Source organism: Micromys minutus, assembly GCF_963924665.1.
Source record: "Micromys minutus genome assembly, chromosome: 13".
Lineage (NCBI taxonomy): Eukaryota > Metazoa > Chordata > Mammalia > Rodentia > Muridae > Micromys > Micromys minutus.
In genome coordinates this window covers 7,320,503-7,339,040 of record NC_137982.1, presented here as the reverse complement: position 1 = coordinate 7,339,040, position 18,538 = coordinate 7,320,503, and the positions used below count along the sequence as shown (strand labels likewise).

Genomic DNA, 18,538 nt, shown 5'->3' with positions numbered 1-18,538 from the left:
GAGCACCTGCCTCCCACTTCCCATAGCTTCCAGATTCACCCACAGACCATGTCCCGTGACCACCAGCTGAGCCTCAGCCTGGACTTTCCCGAACACATTGCGAGCTTCACACACATATGGGGCTTGGTCATCCAGGGAGACTCCTGAGGAGAGGAGTGAAGCTGGCTGTTGGGAACCCACAGACTCTAGCAGTGCAAGTGCACAGCCAGGCCTTGTACACATGCAAGGGAGGACCAAGGAGGGTATCAGGGGAGATAGAGAAGAGTGCTGCTGGACCTCACCTTGCTCATCTGTGGATTGGGACAGCGATGGATATGTGGTTGAGCTGCTCATGTGTGCTGTCCACATGACAGTGAGGAGCAGCTGACCTGCTCTTTAGCATCATCAGGGTGGTGACCCATCTCATAATGGAATGACTTGGCCAAAGCCATCAGCCCATATGAGCCAACATCAACCTGCCCATGGCCAGTTAAATAAGAGAGGTCCTCGTAGCCCCATATGTTTGAATACTCGGTCCCCAGTTGGTAGAATGTTTTAGGAAGGATTAGGAGGCGTGGCCTTGTTGGAGGAGGCGTGTTGCTAACTTGCACCATCCCCAGTGCGCCACTCTGTTTCCTATCTGCGGACCAAGATGTGAACCAGCACCACGCCTGCCTGTCTGCTGTCATGCCCCTGCCACAATGGTGATAAACTCTGACCTCTGGAACTTTAAGCCATCAATCAAACCTTCCTTCTCTGTGTCACCTTGGTCATGATACTGTGACACACCATAGAAAGGTAATCAATGTAGCAAGTACTGGGACCAGGGTCCCACCCTCCTCAACCCTGTCTCCCAGCCCAGGATACCCCAGCTCCCTTCTCTTACTTTCAAAGACCAAGACTCCCGAATCTCGTTGTCCTGTTCTGCTCCCCCTCCCAGGCTCCATGGCCTGGCCATCTCCACGGCGCCATGTGACAATTGGGGGTGGGCGGCCTGTGGCCCGGCAGGTGAGGAAGACACTCTTGCCCAGTTCCACAGTGACATCCTGGGGAGGATCTGTCAGCTTGGGTGCATCTGTGGGAAGTGATTAGTCCGTGGGGAGCCTCAGAGAGCGGGAACCCAGGGAACTGTCTGTTTGCTTTGTCTCGTCTCTGGAGCTCCGTCAAGGCTCACCACATGAAGCTAAAGGCATGCTTGATCATAGCTCCATGGCCAACCGGAGGTTAGCTCGGTCTACCTCTAGAGAGCTCCAGAAACAAAGCAAAGCAAGCCAGTGGTGGAGGGATGGTGGCTGTACATGCATTTTGCACTACCCTACAGGAGCCTCTGTGTTGGTGTGGGGGCTCAGATTTCCAGCAGGGGGTAACATTTACCTTCCCTGGTGCAGTATGTTCTTAGGAGCCTACCACCTGTGAGGAAGGCCACAGGATCCTTTGAGGCTGAGGCTGATGGAGATGCAGCCAGTGAGGAATCAGGGTTCACACAGGGCCTGGGACACCGTGAGCCCCACTGCCTCCCAGACTCCCCCATTTGCCTTACATTCTTCTGAACCCTAGGTGGGTAGGTAAGTTTTGTGTCAGCCTCTAGCATGCTTAACCTGAAGTCCATGTCCGCCATTTCCAAGGCCCTGCCTGCTGTGAGCCACTCTAAAATGCTGCCCTCAACTCTTCCTTGCTCCCTATGTTCCTGTTCTTGTGCCACGAACTATCTGGAATAAGCAGGTGAAAATTCCCATTGCACATGACCTTGTATCTGACGGTCAAGAGCGGGGTGCTGGCAGGGGATTATGTACTGACAAGTACCCGAGGCCCACAGGTGCTCCTGCCGTGCAAGCCACAAAACCTGATCAGAGTACAGAGGGTGAGGATTTCCCTAATTCTTGCTCCAGGTACCCCAGGAACCCCAGACTCCATTCTCCCAGGAAGCTGGTGGAGTTCTGGCTGTTCCTGTAAGTACACTGTTGCCTTTGCTAGAGGTGGGAAGAAGAATCAGGCTGTTTCCCCTAGAACCAGAACTCTAGCTCCTGTCCCCCCAGGAGACCCAGATCTTGTCCCAGTGTAGACAGTCCTCATCTTCTCACCCCCATCCCCTGCCCCCTGCATCCCTGGCACTCTTCTGGTCCATGGGCTTGTGCCCCTAAGCCACCCACCCGGGAGTTCCCAGCTTTCATTAATAGGGTAAATCTAGAGCCACAGGAAAATGCCTCCTCTTTCTTTTCCCATTTCTCCAGAAACTGCCAGCCATCTTCAGATAACACTGAACTTCTTTCCTGGCCTTGGGATTGGGAAAATTAAAGGGAATGCTGACTGACACAGCTTGGAAAATTACCACAAGACAAGAGACCGTCTGTGAGCCAGCTCCACATGGGACCCCTCTTTACCGGGTCTGTGACCACATAAGTACAGAACCTAGCATCGGCGCCCTGGTCTTTAGAGATGGAGGACATTGTCCCCCATGGTGCAGGCCCTGGCTTGAGTCCCCTAAAACCTGCTCTGTCTGCAGTGTTCACTATGGTGAGGACCAACTACAGCCTCCTCCAAGCAGGCCTCAGATCTGGAGCCACCCATCTCCCCCTCAGCTCTGCTTTTGAATCCTGACTTTTCCTATCTTGCTACAGACCTGCTGAGGGACAGCTCACCCTCCGGCTCCCGTGAGAGCAATGGCTACAGTGGATCCCCTCTAAGTGACTGCAGGAGAAAACGCTTTCAGAAATACCAGAAACAGTTCCTGAAGTTCAACAGGTGGCATCACAAATTCCCTGACTGGACCAACATATGACTAAAATCAGATGCATTGTGGGAAAGAACACACACACAGTAGAAAATGTCAGTCAAAGCAGGACCACACTCACTCTCTTAGTTAGCCAAATTCCTTTTCTTGAAGCCCACAAAAGGAAGGTGCAAATGATCATTGGGCCCCCTGAGCAACCTTACCCTCTCTCTCTCTCTTGCTGGGTATTCCAATCTTTCCTATTGCTTTGCCCTTAACAAAGTTGCCTTAATATTTCTACAAATCTGTGTGAATTTATAGTTCAAGTCCTTGAAGAAGAAGCTGAGTACCTGGAGATCTCTTCAACCTGGACCTGACTAGTAGCATCAGAAACTGAAGGTCCATCCTCAGCTACATGGTGAGTCTGAGGTACGTCTGAGATCCAGGCTCAAACATACAACAATGGTGTGCCCAGCTTAGCTCAGGACACAGAATGTGGGGGATGGGACGCTATCACACTAAATGTATGGAGAGTCACTCACGTCTAGAACCCCTGTCAGCATGCCAGTTCTGGACACAGGAAACAGCCACCCAAGTGTTGATTTAGTTGTCCATGCATTTAGCACATAGTCTGGATTTGGTCTGTCAAGGACCCCATAGCAGAGCCCTAACTACAATCATCCGACCACACAGAGGAGAAAGTGGGACTCTCAGGGGGAAGTCACTCAGCCAAACAAGAGGTCCAGGACTCTTTTGATTGACAAGTGCCAGGCCCAGGTGATTCAAAAGTGCCTTCCAGGGATGTGGCTCAGCAGCAGGGCACTTGCCTAGCACCAAGCTCTGGATTCCTCCACTCAATCCTCAGAGAAAAAAGTGCCATGGAGCTTGCTGGCTACTCTAACCACTGCAGGCTCTGGCTGGAAAGACAGACAGTCCGCCTCCCTTCTTGGGTCCTACACTCTCCAAGAAGTCCATTCCCAAAGCCATAGCAAGAAGTAGGCACAGCACCCACCTGTTCCCAGCATCTGCCAGCTTGGCCAGGAGAGCTGAACCACAGCTGTTGCCCAGATGGGCAAAAAGTTTGATTTCCTGCTATCTCTGCCAGGCTTGCTTGCCCAAGACCCACAGCTGCCCACTATCCTTCACCCCTGCTCTGCCCTGGCCCCTGGATGTCCACTGTTTTCTCCCTCTGAGCTGGGGAGAGATGGCTCCAAGGCTAACAGCAGACTGTTAAAGGAGCAGGGGACCTCAACCTGGACCCCAGAGATATAAGGTTCTGCCAAAAGGCAATGAGATGTGGAGCCAAGGCTAATGACCACAGCAATGCCACAGGTAGTCTTCTAAAACCTTCTACCTAAGCCCATAATAGTGTTTCATGTTGTGAGCCTCCCTTGTCTCATGCACACATCCCTCAGAGGCATTTGGTTAAGGAGGACCTTGGAACTCAGAGAAAAGAAGGAAGTTGGTTACTGTCCAGCACTGACTCTGAGCACTGGGGTCAAGGGTTCAGAGTCACAGTTTGCTTTCAACTCTGTTGTACCTAGCTGTGTGGCCTTCGGCAAGCCACATGCCTTCTTTGTGTCTCATTTTCCCATCTGTAACGGGATATCAATGACCCTCACCTCCAAGGGGTGTGATGATTTTATAAGTATACACCTAGGGTTTGCTCAGAAGTCGCAGATACTGCAGATGTGATGGCTCTTGTTTTATTATTGGACTAAGAAGGCTCTTTGTCTACTTTGACAGTATAAGTATGAAGTCCGGTCTCAAACCTCTCACACAACAAAGCCAGAGAGATCTGCAGGCTGGCATGACCCATAACAGGTGGTAGTCCCTGATTTTCTCCAGGCCTTCCTTGAGGAGTTCCACACCAGCCTGGGATACAGAGAATCTTTTCTAGAAGTAAAACTCTTATTACTTAGCCACAGCCACAGAGCTTTGTTATCCAGCAAGAAATAACACCCGACCCAGCTCCCTGTGAGTCACCAAAGCTCGACACCAGCATTCTCTGCTACAGACACTAGCTTCCTCTCTAAAGGCAGGACAAGGGGCTGGGTGGTGGCGGTGAGGGTGGGGAGTGATGGGTAGGTAGGGCCAAGTGCACACTCACTTCCAACCACCAGCTGTATTTCGGCAGAAGCATCGCCCAACTCGTTTACAGCCTTGCAGGTATAGAGGCCAGCGTCTCTCTCCTGAGCTTCAGGGATCCGCAGTGTCCCGGACCTGGAGCCTTCAGGAGCCAGGATCACTTCCAGACCTCCTACACCAAAGATGAAAATGTACTGGCTGCTGTGGAGCTAAGATCGCAGGCTTCCTGACCCAAGGCTCCTACGGGTCACACAGTAGGTCTGGTGGAGGTGGTTTTCCAGAAGCGATGATTCCTGGGCCCAGTCTTAAGGTATGTTAGGGTCTGGGTTTCTCCTAAGAGCCTCTGTTGGCCAAGACTGTGATTCACCCAGACTCTGACATGACAATCTCTTCCCTCAAGGTCTCCACATCCAACCCCAGGTCCTACAGAGGACAGGTTCTGCTTTTAGGGTACAGGGGAAGGTGGAGGGTGTCTGGTAGAAAATACCTCTCTCATGCCTGCCTCCCTGCCATGTCTCCTAAGCACCTGAGGACCATGTCTCCTCTTTCATCTTGACACTCTGATCAAATTTCAAGTACACAGCTGTACCTGCTCAGCTCTGGGCATGAAGCACTTTTGTGTTGAGTGACATCTCGTGTGTCACCTGCCTGTAGGCTTCCTCATTCCTCCTATTCTCCCCACTGCGACTGTTCCATTAAATACAATTCGTGCTCACACACGAATACACATACTGACACACATATGCACTCATGTGCACACTCAGAGGCACACACTCACATGTATACACATGCACACATGCATGCACACAAATACATACATGCACACATGAACACACACATATACACATATGCACATGCTCATGAACACTTAACATACCTGCACATGCTCACACACATGCACACACTCACTGCACCTGTTCCTGTGAATGACTCTGGGACCTCACACCAATGGACTGCTAAGTACTTTATGTCTCTGGGGACCTGTTTCTTCTCCACACTGTCCTCATGTCCCCTGCCCCACCACAAAGCAGGTGTCAGAATTCTCTTCCCTCCCAAGACTGAAGAATATGCCAGCCTAAGACCTTCTCTGATGTATGGGGTCTGGGGCACCAACCTTGAGTCAGATCCTGCCTCCCACTTAGCCAGAGAACCTAGACAAAATACTCTTGGTAGAACACAGGGCCAAGGCCACCAGCCTGCCTGTTTCCAGGCCTGCTGGGCACTGATGAGACACCAGACAGGAGCTGCTGGGTAGAACCAGATATAAAAAAACCTGTGGACTCCGGCTGATCTTCAGAAGTTGCTCATGGGACTATCCCCTGCCAGGGATGGGAATTAGCCCAATCCATCAACTAAGCTCAGATAGGTATTAGCCCAGACTTGCTCTAAACACACCCATACTTAAATCATTACATGACTCATTTTCAGATAAGGAAACTGAGGCTCAGGGTCCTCTTAGGGGAGAGAGCAAGGACTCAGGTCTGACTGGATACTAGTGGGCTATGAGTCAGCTGGGGTATAGTTGTTGGAACCAGTTGGCCCTCCTGTGACAACACCTGCCCCCTTCCCTGATGGGAGTCCCTGCCTGCCTTTCGGAAAACTATAGGTCCAGGGCCGTGGTGGACATTTCCTGGACTTCTCCTCATTAAACTCACCTCGATACCAGATGACCCGGGGTGGGGGAACCCCAGACACCGCACACAGTAGCACAGCTTCTTCCCCAACAGCTGTGAGAACCACAGCGTTGACAGCAGACACGGATGGTGGGTCTGTGTGGGCCAGAGGAGAAAACATGAGGCTGGCGACTCTGAAGCCAGACCTTCTGTAGCTTCAGTGGGAAGAGATTCCTTTCCCTGCTCCACCTGCCCCCCACAACCCTGGCACCCATGTTTATTCCCCTGGCACTTGCATGGGTGTTGTGTGTCTCCCCACCAGAATGCCAACCTGTATCTCATGTCAGGAACTAAACCCACAATTCACAAGGATACCCATGAGGCTTGGTGTACAGACACTCAGGGTTCTTGAGCAGGAGGTAGGAAAGAGCGTGCCCTGGGATTCTCTGGCACAAGTACCTGTGTAGTAGAGGGTGACTGTTTCCTCGTCTGTGCCCACTTCATTAGTGGCCTGGCAGCTGTAGTTCCCAGCATCCTCTGGGGCTACTCCCTGAATGATGAGTGTGCCTTGGGCATCCACGTGGATTCTGGAGTCGAGCCAGAAAAAAATGTGACATATGGTGGCCCCGTAGTCATCATTAATAACAAATTAATGTTACTAGCAAATGGCATTCAGACACCGGCAGGTTTCTCTGGGACAGGTAAGCTAAGGAAGTTGTCATTTTAATTCATGGGGCTCTTCTTTGAGACCTGAGTACCTGACCACTCCGGTCATGTTGTGCTCAATGGTCCTGGTGGGAGTCAGACCCACGCCACACCATTTTTAGAAGATGCAGGCTGAGAGACCCTCCTAACACTCTAATGACTGTCAGGCCCAAAGCTCTCACCCCACCCTCTCACCTGATGTCCTCACCCCATCCTCTTACCTGCTGTCCTCTGGCAAAGCGAGGCCCTCACGGCTCCAGGAGATATGAGGTTTGGGGTACCCAGAGGCTGAACAGCTGACCCTTACCTCCACACCGTGGGAGAAGCGCTGGGACCTGGCATTGATGCTAACTTGGGGGGTCTCTGTGGATGAGAAGACCCCATCTGACTAGTGTGGATCCCCACAATGGACCTGCCTGATCCTCAGCCACAGGAGGGGAGGCAGAGGGCCCTAGAGCCAGAGTCCTCAGGTGGAATATCTGGATGTGGGGAAACTAGGCACTGACCCTGGGTTGCTTTGAGCTGGACACTGCTGGAGGCTTTGAGAACTCAGCAGGTGCCAGGGCTGGGGACAGTCACATCTCTGTGACCGTGAGGTGAACCCCATCACTTGCCCTAAAACCAACCCCAAAATAAGGTTTGCTTAATTAGGTACTCTCAGTCCACAGACCCCATGAGGCTCAAGCTAAGCTGCCAGCCAAATCCCCTAAAAAGGCAATCGTATTTACTTCCATACCAAGGAAGACATAACTAATCAATCTCTGTCCCAGAGAGACCAGGATCTCTCAATACACTCCCAGCACCAATGGGAGTTGCTGGCTCAATAAAAAACACTTGATGAGTTGCTGGGCTTTTCCACTTGGTGGGCTGGCATCCCAGAGAAGGGAGACTTGGGGAGACCGAAGCCACACCCAGTCCTGAAACCCTTACATTGATGTGCTTCCATCTACCATCTAGCCAGTGGCCCCCAATCTGTGTCAGGCACATCAGATCTCTGAGCTCTCATACTGCCCCAGACATAGTATGAAGAACCCCCAATATTGATCATCACTTAGCTAGGAGGCACAGCCCTCCATCTCTAAAGGTTTCAAGGTTGAGCAGAGGGAAGGCCTTATGGTGTCCCCAGTGAACACTAGGTACAATGTTGTGCTAGGGAACAGCAAGAGTGGGAGGAGCTCACCTCGCACCAGGAGCCAGGTAGACGCCCTGGAGACCCCATTCGGATTGCTGGCCACACATTGGTACTGCCCACCATCACCGGGGGTGATGTTGCTGACTTCCAGAGATAGGTCATGCAGCTGGGAGATTCGGCCTGTTGTGGCTGGTAAGGCTCGCCAGTCCCGGACCCATGTCAAGTTGTAAGGAGTTTCACCTAGGACTTGGCATGACAGGATGGCCGTCTCCCCTGGGGACACAGTCACATTGGGGCCAGGGACCAGCTGGGGTGGAGGGTCTGCAGGGACAGTCGTATAGAAGGGACTTAGGAGCTGGTATGGGGAACAGATGTCCCTGTGACACAAGACACATCAGCCAGCAGAGCACTCATTCTGCATGTGTTCTCCATTCTGAGATGCCTGGCCCCCTGGGGAGATTGCGTGTCCCCCATCACATTCTCCCCAGGGTGCTGTCAAACTCTGGAGCTCTCCACAGCGTGGATGGGCTCACAAGCCACAGCCAACGCACATTCAACAAGACCTATTCAGATCTTCACACGCTCCCAGCCAAACATCTCAGCCAGGAGAGGGAGAAACTTGCTAGAAACATCTCTGTCCTACAACAGGGTGACCTTCAACAAGCAGCCCGAGACAGGCCCAAGGCCACAAAGGAGATATTGTTAGGTCTATTCATCTAGGAACACAAGTCATCAAACTGACAAGATCAGAGACCACTTGCCAGAAGAGCAGGACCAGCAGGACACATGAAAACCCCTCAGCATGCATGGCGGCACTGGCCCATGATCCTCCTTTGGGAAGCAAAGGCAGGATTGCTGTGTGGGCACACACAGCCTGGGCAGCCTGGGGCACATGGCCAGTTCCAGCATAGCTACCTAGTGAGAGACTCTGCCTCAAATACAAAAAGAAAGAAACATACAATGCTTTTGAGAGTGCTTAGAGATGACATCTGGGGACAGAGAAACTGGGCTGTAGATAAAATTAAGCAGTACTGAATATTTATTAGCCCAGGCTGACCTCAGACTTGCAGCAACCCCAATACCTCAGCTTCCTAGTGCTTGAATTACAGGTGCAGCCATTAATTAACCAGGAGACCTCAGTTTTGCAGGGTGATTCCCGGTTTTCAGGGTGGCTATAACTTAGTTTAATGTAGTTCAGCAGCAATGGGAAGAGGCCAGTATGTGCAGATACCAGCACATGGCAGACCAGTTCTTGATCCTGCTCATCATTTATAAAAACGACTCTCCCCCTGTGCTGAGGGGCACAGGCTGACTTGCTGGCAGATGGTGGACTCAGGTTGCTGAAATCACCTCCTCAGAAAAATGTGGACAAAGGAGATCCTCTGGGGAGCTAGGGTGATGGCTCCACAGATAAAATGGTCACTGTACGAGCCTTAGGATTCAGCTTTAGATTCCAGTCATTCACATAAAATCCAGGTGTGGCAACAACCCACATCTGTAATGCCAGCTCTGGGGGGGTAGGGATGAGAGAATTCCTGGGGTTTGCCCCCCTCCATTTCTCAACCTAAAATTAGAAAGCTTTCCTAAGTTCCAGTAGAGATCCTGTCTCAAAAACAAAATAAAAGGGGGGACACCCAATGTCAACCTCTGGCCCCGCAGGAAAGCTCACAGGAAAGTGCCCCTGCACACACACGCACAGACCACACCCAGAAGGAACTCATCCACATGCTAGATTGCTGGTGGGATTGCAGGGGCTTTGATGTCCTGGTCTGTGCTTTTCAATCGTTCTGCCAGGGGTCTTGTGTAACTTTTATAAATGAGTTTGGGTGGGTCACTACATTGCATTTCTTTTCTTCCCCACTAGACTATTTGGGTCCCTAACTTTAAAGACTATATATAATCTCATTCTGAGACTGTGGTATTGCCAGTCTTCTAGGGCTCAGTGGTGACATCATGGCAGAAACTGAGTAACCTACAAGGACACCAGGCATGAGACTGATATTGAACAGGGAGGGTAGCTGTGCTCTGAGTGAGAGACAGCCCCCAGGTGACAGCAGGCTAGTACTCTGCCCCAAGGATGGAGACTGGCTTCGAGAAAACCTCCAGGGGAGGGAAGGAACACAGCGGGCACACAGAGAAAAGAGAAAAGGGGATTGACCTGTGATGACAATCTGGGCGCTGGCTCGTCCAGTCCCTGCCCTGCTGACGGCTACGCACTGGTACGTGCCTTCCTCAGCCTTGGAGGCCCGCGGGATCTCCCAGCTGCTGTTTCCCGACTCTCTGCAAAAGCAGCAGGTAGTGTGGTCACTCTGACCCCATCCAGGGTTTCCCAGTCTCAGAGGCCTCAACCCCCCAAATCCTACACTGAGGGGAACCCCAATTCCCCACGGAGGCTCAGTAAGAAGAGCCATGCAAATTCCACAGCATGTTGCCTGAGCTGAGTTCATACTTTGACCTTTCTGAATTCTAGACTCCCACCCTAAGGGAAGGGTCTATGGTGTCCCTCCACTCTTGACCCCCACTACTGGGCCCATTCATAACCAGTACACCCAGTCTCCCCATACCCAACCAGGCTGATAAGGATGACAGTTAAACTGACCCCAGGTCTCTCCTGCTTCCCACTCTTTGAGATCTGCCCAGGGCACTAGAGCCCCAGGGCCAGGGACAAGTGCTGCCCCACAGCCACTCACTGAAAGTACCGCTCCTCGCTCAGCCTCTCTCCGTCTCTCTGCAGCTGCAGCTGGAAGGGGAGGGTGCTATACACAGAACAGGACACCAGCAGGGGCTGCTGTAAGTAACCGTGGATCTTGGGGGCCATGCTGACCAGTGGCACACCTGCAGGTAAGCATGAGGCTTAGAGTTTTTCCCCACCATGCAAAAGCCCGCCCATGGTACCTCAGCCGCACAGGGGTCCTTAGGAATAAAAAAGAACCAGCGGCCAGCCTTAAGACAATGTGTGGTCAAATTCAATGGTCACCCAAGGCAGGCCACTTACCTTTCTGAACCTCAGTTTCTACTTCTGCAAAATAGGGGCTATCCCTCCAAATTTTTGGGAACATCAGACAAAGGGGTAGGAAGGATGCAAGAGCCAGAGAACTCGGGGCGGGGATGGTGCGTGATGCTGGCTTCCAGCACATAACCATTGCACTCAAGTGCACACAATCTGCCATAGACTGGGCCTGTCAGCATCCTGCCGCAGAATAAAGGGTTCACAGGGTCCCACCCACCTGTGAGGTCCTAAAGCAGTTCACAGTGGATGAAGAGGAGACGTTCCTGGTTGTGTAGCCATTGGTAAAACGTCTGTGCCCCTTAGTGTTCTTGGAAGCAACCCCAAAGAAACTCATCGGGTTGCCCCCAAAAGACGTGAAGCCAAAGAGAAGTGGTTGGGAGGGGCCAGTGGAAGTGGGAAGAGGGCAATGGTGGGGTGAGCAAACTGTGGTTACATACATGTATGAAATGTCACACTGAAGCCCAGTAATACATAGTGCTGATGATTACATGCTAAGAACACATTTTTAAAATTATCAAGCAAAGGTTAAGCGCTTATAAAGCTAATTAGCTTCAAGAAGGACTCTCTTTGGTGTAATTACTAAGATGCCACATAGATGGGCTGATGATGGCCCTGAGCCTGTGGTGTGATTAGGAGCTCACGACAACCCTCAGTGGAGAGTACTCCACAATCTCACCAAGGCTTCCAAGGAAGCCAGTTAACAGACAGAACTGCGTGGGCCAGACCTCACCTGCCTGGGGCCAGCTCTGAGATCTGGTCAGATGCTGCCCACTGTGTGGGCAGCCTATGCAATGGGCTCTTCTTGGTCTGGGAGTGAGGTCCAGTTCACCTAGGTTTGTCTGCAGGGAGCCCCTTCCAATGGGAGGAACACAATTGGGAATGACTATGAATATGAGACTTACAGCACTTTCAAGATAAAGAAGAAGAGAAAAACCTTCGAGGAAACCCACAGCTTGTGACAAGCCCTTCCAGGACCCCTGTTTGACAGTGCTCATCACCTCACCCGACCCCTGCCCTGGGAGCAACAGTCTCTTCCCGTTTGGGTTGTTTTCCAGAGGCCTCTGAGAAAGTCCCCGGCAGGGTCAGTGGCAACCCGTGGTGCTGTCAAGTGCTTGGTCCATAAGGCTGACTTCTTTGCATCCCAGCCAGAGGGAACAGGAGCCCAGTAAGATGTTCAAGGGGTGAGACAATGCACCAGACTGCCTCAGAGCCCAGGCTGGGGTCTGAGAGAGTGGTAGGTGACATCATGCCCTGGGCTGCCTGCCACATCCCCAGGGAGAGGGGTGTCAGACTTCCAGCCACGTCCACAGCTGTGTGTGCAGCCGCTGCTCACCCCCACAATCTGGAGACTCTCCCAGACAGTTTGGTTACCCCACGCAGAATGGGCCCAGGAACCTCAGACTCACCACCTGCTCTGAGGTAAATCCTAGCCTCCTAAGCTCTGAAAGTAGGGAGGAAAAATAGCATGGCCCATTCCTTCCTACCCCCATAGGAATGTTGACAGAGACCAAAGCCCACAGCTGCATCCTAACTTCCTGGTTCCATCTAAGAGGACAGAATGGAAGGAGGTAGGTTTCCACTGATTAAATCTCTCTAGAAAGCTCCCCCTGGGGCTGTAAAGGCATGGCAGAGAGTCTCAGGAGTAGCAGCATGGTATAGCTGCCAATATGCCCAGGGACCAAGGAGGCAGGATGAAACAGAAAAGAGGAAGGAGAAATTGTGGGGGTAAGGGGAGAGAGAAGGGGGAAGGATCTTAACCAGATCTTCAGGGAGTACTCTTGTGTGGGAACTGTGGGCAGCCTCAAGCCCAGCCCTCCCTCTTGCCTTCCACTCACCCATTTTAGAAATGAATAGAGTTACTGCCCCCAAAGTGTGGAATGCCCATGAGACTTTCCTCTCTGGGCTCCTCAGGTACTTCCAGGGGAAAGAGGACAGTGGACACAGAGAGGGCCACAGAGCAATGTGGGCAGGTGGCCCATGAGCCCAGGTGTCCCTGCCAGGAGCAGAGGTGGAGGTGGGAAGCCCAAGGTTCTATCCTGCCCTAGGTGCTTCCTGACTTCAGGGCACAGAAACCAGAAAAAGCCACACAGGTGGGAGCCAGTATGGTGACATGAAGCACAGGTAGTGGCTGAGTGTGGCCCCAGGAAGCCCTTGTAGCTATGTGCACACTGGATTCTGGAGTCCTCCAGATGATGGGTGAACTCATCTCCTTGTCATGACTCCCCAGAACTTTTCTGTGGGGGTGCTCAGTGAGGGGCAGTCCCCCTGTCCACCACACAGAACTGATGTGAGTGGGCAATGGGCCAGCATTGGCAAGTGCTGGGCCCATGCTTCCATGCACCATGGCTTGGACCTAGCTTAGTAAGCCTCAAAATTATAAATGAATGATGGATGGATGGGAGGATGGACAGATAAGCAGATGAACAGACAGATGTATGGATGGCTGGCTGGATAGATGGATAAATGGAGAGATGGATGGAGAGATGGATGGAGAGATGGATGGGTGGAGAAATGGGTGAGAGGGTGAAAGTGCAAAATGATGGGTGTATGGATGAAGTGATGAGTAGATAAGGAGTTAGATGATGGGTAAGTAAATCAATGGATAGATGGATGGCTTGTTGGCTGCATGTAGCAAAGTGGATGAGTAGTTGTTTGGATAAATACACATGGATAGTTAGGTGGATGGGTAGGTAGATGGATGAATTGACAGATAAATGGATATAAATGTATGGATGAGTGAACTGTTGATGGTTATATAGATGAGTATATTGATACTCGGATGGATGGGTGGAAGAATGGGAAGGAGGTGGGAATATTGCTGGGGGGGGGGCAACTGGGTGTTCAGATGGCTGGGCTGGTTAGTGGGTAGGTAGAAGAATGGCTTTGATCTAAACCTTCAAGTTGAAGGTCCTGTCTGAAGGATGTCAGGATTCATCATAACACCTAACAGGGAACAGCTGTCCATGGAAGTGTTCCCAAACAAATCTAACCAGGAAAGGCTTCCAGGAAGATACTCGCCTGGGGCCACCCCGCTGTAGGAAACTCCAGAGACTCGGAGGAGGGGATTCCCCTCGTGATCTTTGCCCTTCACCTTGAGATAAAAGCGCTCCTTCGGTACGTGGAAGGGTGGCCCAGCCCAGAGTTGATGGGTGGACTCGTTGGAGAAAAGTTGTGTGGGCAGAGTGAGAAGGGACCTCCCAGAGCTGTGTGAGAGCTCCACAGACTCGAGGTGACCAGGTGCCTGCAGGCCTGTAGAGTTGATCACCAGGGAGATGGGTACCCCTGCAAAGAGAAGGTGGGGGAATGACTACTGGGCTCTGGGGCTGCATTTCAGGAGCCAGCCTCCTTGGCCTTCCTTCACCAGCTCTACATCTTCCCCACCTCCCCAAGTAAGCGAAGGCTGGAGATTTGAGAGGAGGAAGCCCGTGTTGCTGTCCATGGTCCTGAACCACCACAGCCTCTCCACCCTTGCCTGGCTTAGCTGTATTTGCTTCTGCAAACCCAGACCCAAGTGAGACAGAACTGGGAAAAAGCTAATGTTGTCTCCTGACCCCGACCCCACATTTATTTGTCATGGTGTTGTCTGTGATCTTCCCCACAAGGGAACTCTCTTATGACCCCTCCCACAAGCACAGAACTGGACTCAGCTTTCACCATTTCCTTAGTTTATTTGAGAGCCTGGGTCAGGTTTCTCCACTTTCAGATGATTGCGATGATTTTCAAAGAAACACCAAGTCTGCACTTGGCACAGAAGAACCTAAATGTGAGTTTCTGGGAAAGCCAAGCCTGTGAGTATCAGGCTCAGGCCCATGCTGCAGCAATCAGCCAACAGTATGTAGAAGCTCCCTGAGGACTTGTATGGCCAGCTAATGGTATATAGTAGCTGTTTGCCCTGGTCCAGACATTCAATGTCCAATCAGCCACAGACTCTCCCAAGCCCTGATGATCCTGGTATAGAAGCTAAGTGCCAGGCACTCCTTAATATTCCCAGTTTCAGCTGGGCATGATGGTGCACACTTTTGATTCTAACCCTGGGAAGCATCAGCAGATTTCTGAGTTGAAAACTAGTCTGATCTACAAAGTGATCCAGGACAGTCAGGGCTACACAGAGAAATCCTGTCTGGAAACCAGAACGAATAAACAAACAAACAAACATTTCCAGTTTCTTCCTTCTCCCTCTTCTTCATTCTACTGGTCCTCCTGGCTATTCTAGGAATTGAACCAAAGCCTTGCAGACATTTTCAAGCATTCTGACACTAAATTACATTCTTAGCTTTTTTTTTTTTAAAAAAAAAAACTTCATATGTGTCTCTCCCTTTTCAGGTGGTTACAGTGGCTTTTTAAAGATCATCAAGTTCGCATAAGCCATGGAAGAGTCTAAAGGATATAGACAGGAAGCCCAAGGACACAGGGGTTTAGCCATATAGGTCTCAACAAGGAAAAAGGAGAGAAGAGGAATTACACATGCAACCCTAGCTCTGGGGAGGGAGAGGTAGAGGGGTACCTAGTGCTGATGGCTAGCTAACCTAGCCCACTTGGTGAGCTCCAGGAAGTGAAAGACCCTTCTTTAAAAAATTGATGGTTGGGGTTGGAGAGATGGCTTAACAGTTAAGAACTTTGACTACTATTCCAGAGGACCTAGGTTCAATTCCCAGCACCCACATGGTGGTTCACATCTGCCCATTAACTCCAGCTCCAGAAGAACTGCTGTCATCATCTGGCTCTGTGGGTACTGCATATACATGGTGTACAGGTGTACAGGCCAAACCCATGCACATAAAATTTTCAAATGAAACAAACAAAAGCAATTGGTGGCCAGTGCCTGAGGAATGACTACAGAGGAAATCCTCTGACCTACACACACACACACACACACACACACACACACACTTGAACATATATACATACATACATACATACATACATACATACATACAGGAAAATAAAGACAGGAGAGACAGTAGGGGGTCTCCTCAGACCCCCTTGGTGGCTAGAAGGATGCTTTGAAGCTAAATATCACCACATACATGGGCTGATGGAGAGGAAGCTAAACCAGAGTCATCCTGTGGTCTCGAACAATAGCCCAGCTTCCCCTCCTCAGGACCCATTCCACAGTCACAAATGGCTCATACAGTCAGGCAGGACCTCCCTCCACCTCCCAAAGCCATTATCATCCTCAGGCCCAAAGGTACCTTGCAAAGGCCACTCGATGGTGTGGTTGAGGTCCAGAGAGGGCTGCACGGAGAAGCCAGCTCGGAAGTTGATGTTGCTGATTCCCGATATTCTCACTGAGTGACGGCCGCTACTATATACCTGGTACGGGTCCCCACCCATGTCACCAGAGAGTCCCGCCCCAGACTCCCACACCTGCAGTAAAGGTCTCTCATCTTTGTAGACACACGGGCAGTGTATCGAGCAGACACAGAAGCCAAGCTTACTTGTTCTCCTTCTGGGGGTTTCTCTTTCTGTTCTCTTCTAATTCCTGCAGGGCCTGTTAGTCCCCCTACTTGTCTACCTCTCAGTGCCCCCACCCCGCACCCTCCCTGGAGGCACTGTAGGTCTCAGAGACACACAAATCTGGAATATGAGGTGGTCAGCACAGCCCCTTTACCTGCAGCAGCTGTCACAATGCCTTGCAGTTGGCAGGTGCCCAGTATGTGTTCAATCAGCAGGAACCCCACCCCCATCAGGTCAACCCTGCCCCCTTTGCCTGGCTTCCAGCATCTTCCTGTCGGCCTGGTTTCTCTTACCTATACCTTCCAGTCACCTTGCTTTATTTATACTCTGTAGCCAGAAGAGGAGTCTGAGCCACATGCCAATTTGGTTATTTAACTGAACGTTTCTTCTCCACCTTTCTGAGTGCTGTCCAATTGGTTTCACTTCTTCATGGTGGCGAAGCAGCTTGACCATGCTCTTGACCCTGAACTGCCCCACACTGCTGCCCACACATCCCAGGCTCCCATGATGAACACCCAGTGTCCCTACCTTGATGGCCCATAGTCCAGGGTGCTCCGGCTTAAAGGCCACGACCTTGGCTGAGTCTGGAATGTTGAGGAGCACATTGAGGCCTTCATCCGTCTGCAGGACCCTTCCTGTGGAAGCCACGGGTGCCACTTAGTCCTCCATCTTTTCCCAGGGTTCCCAGGTTCCCTACCCTGTCTCCAGAAATCCATAGCCTACCTATACCAGCCCCAAATGTCCTTGGGACATACAAGAAGACTGTTGTCACTTTAAGTCCCCCTGCTAGTCCGTTGCCACAGGCTTCCTGCTTCTTCACCTGCAGGGACACTACTTGATGTCCCCTTATTCCTTCCTAGTATCTATGTCCTTGAGCATGAATCTGTCTCTGTCACCTCTTTGTGGCATGCATGAGTATTGTGATATATCTCTGTGTGTGTACATGTGAGTGTGTGCACACATTTGTGCACATACATGTATGCCAGAGGACAGTTTTCCGAAGCCAATTTCACCCTCTCACCACGGGTGACCCAGGAATGGAACTCATGTAGGTGTTCAGGCTTGGTGGCAAGCTCCTTTACCTACTGAGCCATCTCACTGGCCCATTTTTTTCTTTTTGGTGACAGGGTCTCTCACTGCACTTTGAGCTCACTGGTTGGCCAAGGAACCCGGGGCCCATCTGTCTCCACCCTCCAGTACTGAGGTTAAATGTATTGGACATTCAGACTCTGGTCCTCATGTTTGTGAGGTAGACATTTTATTGGATGAGCCATCTTCCCAGTCCCCTCCTTCTATGGCCTCTTTCTGCCTCCTCCTGGCCTTCCATCTCAGTCTTGCATCCAAAGAGGGGCTGAGCCCTGGAACACATACCCAGTGGGTCCCGGACTTCGATCTCAGGCCCTGGCCCGCTCAGTGAGATGGTGACCTCCTTCAGGCTGGGGTCAAAGGGGATTCTCCATGTGTGCTCGCCCTCCTCCTCATGGTCTGCTGACAGCAGATGAACTTTGGAGGCCTGGATTGCTGACTCCACCCACTTTAACACCTGCGGAGAAATGAGAGACAGGAACTAGCTGGTGTGCCCAGGATTTGATTGACATGTCTGGCCACCTGAAGCAGCTCTAACCAGCTTCTATTGTGTGCAGAATCCACACAATCCCCGTGGGGTTTGGGATGGCAGATAATCCCTTCAGTCCCCAAAGGCCATGGACTCACCACTGTCCTACACTGGACCTAATTGGTGGCTATGGTTTCCAAACGTTGTCTTCATGGGGACATGAGGTGACTCGGTTTAGAAAGGAGCCGGCACAGCCTTCTGCAGTATACGCTCCTGCCCCTCCTCTGCC

At 51.5% G+C, this 18,538-nt stretch overlaps 1 protein-coding gene across 1 annotated transcript in view; it reads right to left on the bottom strand.

Moving 5' to 3' along the window:
• The window catches only part of HMCN2 (hemicentin 2), a gene marked incomplete at its 5' end in the record, with an annotated part of 140,350 nt that overhangs the window by 94,673 nt on the left and 27,139 nt on the right, over positions 1-18,538 (bottom strand). Inside the window, 13 exons of the mRNA XM_080927721.1 lie at positions 48-143; positions 866-1,054; positions 4,800-4,949; positions 6,433-6,546; positions 6,850-6,977; positions 7,317-7,458; positions 8,276-8,548; positions 10,386-10,507; positions 10,918-11,062; positions 14,256-14,519; positions 16,430-16,550; positions 17,223-17,329; positions 18,066-18,237. Coding sequence (XP_080783847.1) covers positions 48-143; positions 866-1,054; positions 4,800-4,949; positions 6,433-6,546; positions 6,850-6,977; positions 7,317-7,458; positions 8,276-8,548; positions 10,386-10,507; positions 10,918-11,062; positions 14,256-14,519; positions 16,430-16,550; positions 17,223-17,329; positions 18,066-18,237 — 2,023 coding nt within the window. The remainder of the gene's footprint in view (positions 1-47; positions 144-865; positions 1,055-4,799; positions 4,950-6,432; positions 6,547-6,849; positions 6,978-7,316; positions 7,459-8,275; positions 8,549-10,385; positions 10,508-10,917; positions 11,063-14,255; positions 14,520-16,429; positions 16,551-17,222; positions 17,330-18,065; positions 18,238-18,538) is intronic.